This window comes from Engraulis encrasicolus, chromosome 13, assembly GCF_034702125.1.
Source record: "Engraulis encrasicolus isolate BLACKSEA-1 chromosome 13, IST_EnEncr_1.0, whole genome shotgun sequence".
NCBI lineage: Eukaryota > Metazoa > Chordata > Actinopteri > Clupeiformes > Engraulidae > Engraulis > Engraulis encrasicolus.
The window spans coordinates 13,834,407-13,839,406 of NC_085869.1; the positions used below are offsets into that span (position 1 = coordinate 13,834,407).

Here is a 5,000-nt window from a genome sequence, read left to right on the forward strand (position 1 = left end):
CAGCCTCACATCCATTGGCTGCGTGTTTGATACCCGCGCGCTGGAACTAGTGTTGATAAAATATGTTCAATTAGCGGACTAGCGCGGATTACTTTGGTTTTGTAGGTTTTGGTCTGATGAAAAATAATGTGGCAGTGGTTAAAGCACGGTTATGTGTCGATGAATGCAAGTAACAGTAGCGTTGTGACAGTGAAATAGAGTATTGGTGGAGCGAAAACGGCGCGCGTGAGTGGAAGGACAGGAGTTAGAACAGCTGTCTGTCAAAACAGTGTCGTTGCCGTCAGAAGCCGTCTGATATTTGCGAGGTCCTCGCAACTACAAACGATGGAGTTGTCGTTTCCTAATAACGCCCACGCCATCGCAAAGACCCTGCACGGGTATGACACAAGTAAGTGAAAAAAAGATAACAAAAACTAGCGACGAAAGTAACAAAGTAAGCATGGTCTCCGTGGTGTTATTGGATATCTAGTTGACATAGCGTAACGGTAATTGTCATTCCAAGTGCATCGTAAGTAAAGCTAATATGAATTTGACCTGGAGGAACTTGAAGGTGTCACGCAGCAGCAGCATAAACACACAATGCAGACATCATTCACGCACTGTGTAGGTGTGTGTGTGCGTGCGTGCGCGCGTGCGGGGGGGTGTCTCCTGTCCTCCTCTCGTCTCCTTCTCCTCCCTTCATCTCTTCTCCCCTTCACCTGTCTTCTGTGCATTGTCCATGGTATTTAACCCAATGTGTGTGAAGTGATGCTGTGTAGGGGATATGAGGTTTTGCAGTGTTTGGTTGTGTGTGTATATGTTGAAAGTCTGGTATGTGTGTGACATTAGTGTTGAAGGCATGCTGTGTTTGTGTGAGTTGTAGGCCTATACTGTATGTGAGGTTTGGGTGATGGTGTGTGAAAAATATAATTACTAAATAATTATAGAATAGACTGAATTATATTGAGTATAATATTTATATTGTTTATCTGTGTTGAGGACATAGCCTAGTTTAATAAAATAATTAAAAGCAACATAATTAACGCATGGTTTATTTTGGTGAGAAAAAAATGGCTAGTTGACTTTCCATTTGGCTAGTAAGAAAAAATGTCTACTAGCCAAATTGGCTGGTGGTGGAAAAAGTTAATTTAGAGCCCTGCTTATATGTGATGTGTGTGTGTGTCTCTCTGTGTGTGTGTGTCTGTGTGTGTGTGTGTGTGTGTGTGTGTGTGTGTGTGTGTGTGTGTGTGTGTGTGTGTGTGTGTGTGTGTGTGTGTGTGTGTCTGTGTGTGTGTGTGTGTGAGAGAGAGAGTGTGTGTGTGTGTGTGTGTGTCTGTGTGTGTGTGTGTGTGTGTGTGTGTGTAGGAGGAGGTTGGACCACTCCGGCTTCATCCATCAGCAGCTGGCTCTCTCTCTCCTGCTGCTGCACATTCACTTCCTGCTCAGCGCTTGGTGGGCGGGCCATACGCAGGGCCAGCCTATCACAGTCCTGTGTAGGGTGATGGGGGCGGGACTTCACTACTCCCTAATGGTTGTGTGCAGCTGGATGGCGGTGGAGGGATTTCACCTCTACCTCCTATTGGTCAGAGTCTTCAACATCTACATCAGCAGATACAGGCTCAAAGTGGCCCTGTTTGCATGGGGTACGACACACACACACACACACACACACACACACACACACACACACACACACACACACACACACACACACACACACACACACACACACACACACACACACACTACAATCCACAAACACACAATCTCTAAACTAGCCCTGTTCGCATGGGGTAAGACACAAACACACACATGCGCGCACGAACACACACATACACACACTCACACACAGACACAGACACACACACACCAGTTGAAATGTAAATCAAGTTTAATGTAATGTCAAATTATATTAACGTTAGACCACACTACACTACATTACATTTTATCCACTACAACTCAACTAACTAACTACTTTAAAGCGCACTACTACAAGATGACACAGAGCCCTGGGTAAAATAGTATGACTTGGTTGTTGCCATTCTGGTAACGGCAAATTTATAACAGGGACCGTGTCTTAACAGATATTAAAAAAGATGTCCTGTGGTGTATTTTGTCAAGGTTATAATAAAGCATGATTGTTTTAGGCCATATAGTTGAATCTAATTAGGGTGCTTTTTTGCTTTATTTCACACTAGTTCACAATTCACACTCTAGCACTCTAAAGGCGGATTCATACTTAGCGTAACTGGAGCTAACCTCATTCATATCTCCCTCGCGACGATGGCGTGCGCTCAAAATGACGTCACACGCCCCTACGCGAGCTGCCGCGGCGCGAGGTCGTGCACCCCACATTTTTTGTAACTTGGCGTGCGCCACCAGCGACCATGCAGGTAGGCAGACAAAGCAGGAGTTGCGAAGAGAGGCTACAGCTACTGTAGGCTACTACTGAATGGACCCTACATCATTTTGAGGATAATAAAATGTCCTAGAGAGTTATTTTATCTTCTCCTTTAAATGTTGTTCAGTGAAACAATTGTTTACTTTGTTCAGAAGCACGTTGTGTTTGGCGATCTATTTATAAATTCTGCAGCCAGAACAATGCTCTCACATGGTCTTGGAATGATCTGGCAATGTAGGCTACAACAAAAATCTATGTTTCATTGTAGTAAGTCATAAGTCAGACGTTCAGTAGCCCTACAGCAGCCATTTGGCTTTCTATTTGTATACATCAGTAGAACTCACGCTGCGAGTTGCGACAGATGCTGCCGCTTCTCTCGAACAGCAGAGGGCACACTTCCGAAAATGCAAGCGAAAGCCTGTAAATGGCGCTTTTCACAATGAATGGTCTGCCACATTGTAGCCTCTTACTGCAGCAGGGGTCGCCGGCGACCCTATTCACTTGCTGAAAATGCTTAACTACATCATAACAACATTGACATGACATTACAGAGAGCAAGAGTGCTGCACTAAGGGGTTAATGGTTCTCGCGCCAAATGCACTAAAGTGCGCACGTTAAGTATGCAGAGCACTTAAGGCTAGTCTAGGGCTCGTCTTCACTTGGTTGCGCCCTGTCTTGGTTTTGGTCTCGACAGGTCTATCTTGGTCTTGGTCTCGACAGGTCTATCTTGGTCTTGGTCTCGACAGGTCTATCTTGGTCTTGGTCTCGACTTGATCTTGGTCTCGACAGGTCTATCTTGGTCTTGGTCTCGACTTGATCTTGGTCTCGACAGGTCTATCTTGATCTCGGTCTCTGTCTAGGTCTTGGTCTCGATACCCTTCGGTCTTGGTAATGTCTTGTTCTCAGACTAAGTGGTCTCGACTACATCCCTTGTGTGTGTGTGTGTGTGTGTGTGTGTGTGTGTGTGTGTGTGTGTGTGTGTGTGTGTGTGTGTGTGTGTGTGTGCGCGTGGCTGTTTTCCAGGCCTGCCAGTAGTGTCAGTAGTGGTGTGTGCAGCCCTGAACGGATATGGACACTATGAAATGAAAAATGACTCAGACAACTACACAGACATGTAAGTAAACACACACAGTCATGCACGCGCACACAGACCTTTCCAAGGCATTTGAAATTAGCACTAAATGAAAATAAAACGAAGTATATGATTTTCACACGCTCAAGATCTTGTCCTGATGGTAACTTAGCAACACTTGATGGTACCTTCCTGGAGCGGGTTAGTTCTTATAAATACCTTGGTATTTGGCTAGACCAAAAGCTCACATTTGAGGTACACATAAATAATTTAACTTTTAAAAAAGCTAAGACCTAAGGTTGGTTTTTATTTTCGTTTGAAAAAATGTTTTTCATTTCTAGCAAGAAAAAGGCTGGTTCAAAGTACTTTTCTCTCAGTGTTGGATTATGGGGATACAATTTATATGCATGCGCCCTTATGTCTCCTCAAGAAGCTGGATGCAGTTTATCATTCAGCATTGCGATTTGTAACAGGTGCCCCCTCAAGAACCCACCATTGTGATCTGTACTCTAAAGTCCAATGGCCATCCTTGTATTTAAGGCGTAAATTGCATATGTTACTTTTATTGCAAAGGCACTGTTGGGCAAACTTCCCTATTATATCTGTAATTTATTGACTTTTTGTACTTTATCTTATGGTACACGTTCCTCACACAAGTTACTACTACAGTCTTGTACTCCTCGCATTGAATTAGGGAAAACAGGCTTTTCTTTTTATGCAACCTTATCTATGGAATGAGTTGCAGAAGATATTATGTATGGACTCTCTGCCCTCATTAGAGACTTTTAAGAGGGAAATTAATACAGTATACACAGAGGAATGTCATTGTTTCTGACTATGCAGCACATAGGCTACTTTTTATCTCAAAATACGTTTTATGTAAACTTATTCTTCTTAATGTGTTTTTTGTACATTTATTTTCCTTTTTGTGTATGTGTTTGTCTGTGTCTGTAACTATATGTATGCTGGCATTTTGATCAGGACTCCCTGGCAGAAGAGACTGTAGTGTCAATGGGGCGATCCTGGCTAAATAAAGGATAAATAAAGGATAAACATCATAATAAACATCTAGTGCACACCTAGCAGCCAATCAGAGGCCAGCGTTCTGTATCACTTTTGACGTGTTCTACGTCTGGCCATACTAAACCTGTGTGTGTGTGTGTGTGTGTGTGTGTGCGTGTGTGTGTGCGCGTGTGTATGTGTGTGTGTGTGTGTGTGTGTGTCCTCTGTGTGCATGTAGGTGCTGGCTGCAGGTCCCTGATGATGATGAAGCTAACTCTAACTCCAACGGTCCCAGCTGGAGTGCGGTGTGTGTGAGCGTGCTGCGCTACCTGACGGTGGAGGTCTACCTAGCGCTGCTGGTGCTGGGCAACAGCCTGATGCTGGCCGTGGTGGCGTCTAAGCTGTGTGGCCGCGCGTGTGGCAAGGGGCATCACGTTTGTGCAGAGCAGGTATTGGCCCATCATTATTACTGGTATTGGACCATCATCACTGTTACTTGTCCTGTCTTGCACTTGATATCAGTCTGTAAATGTCAGTCCTGTGTAT

The 5,000-nt window shown here is 44.3% G+C and overlaps 1 protein-coding gene across 1 annotated transcript in view; it reads left to right on the forward strand.

The window, feature by feature from the left end:
• The window catches only part of LOC134460708 (adhesion G-protein coupled receptor G5-like), a 35,125-nt gene that overhangs the window by 28,054 nt on the left and 2,071 nt on the right, over nucleotides 1-5,000 (forward strand). The window contains exons 7-9 of the mRNA XM_063213107.1: nucleotides 1,345-1,622; nucleotides 3,404-3,494; nucleotides 4,693-4,903. Of these exons, the coding sequence (XP_063069177.1) occupies nucleotides 1,345-1,622; nucleotides 3,404-3,494; nucleotides 4,693-4,903 (580 nt within the window). The remainder of the gene's footprint in view (nucleotides 1-1,344; nucleotides 1,623-3,403; nucleotides 3,495-4,692; nucleotides 4,904-5,000) is intronic.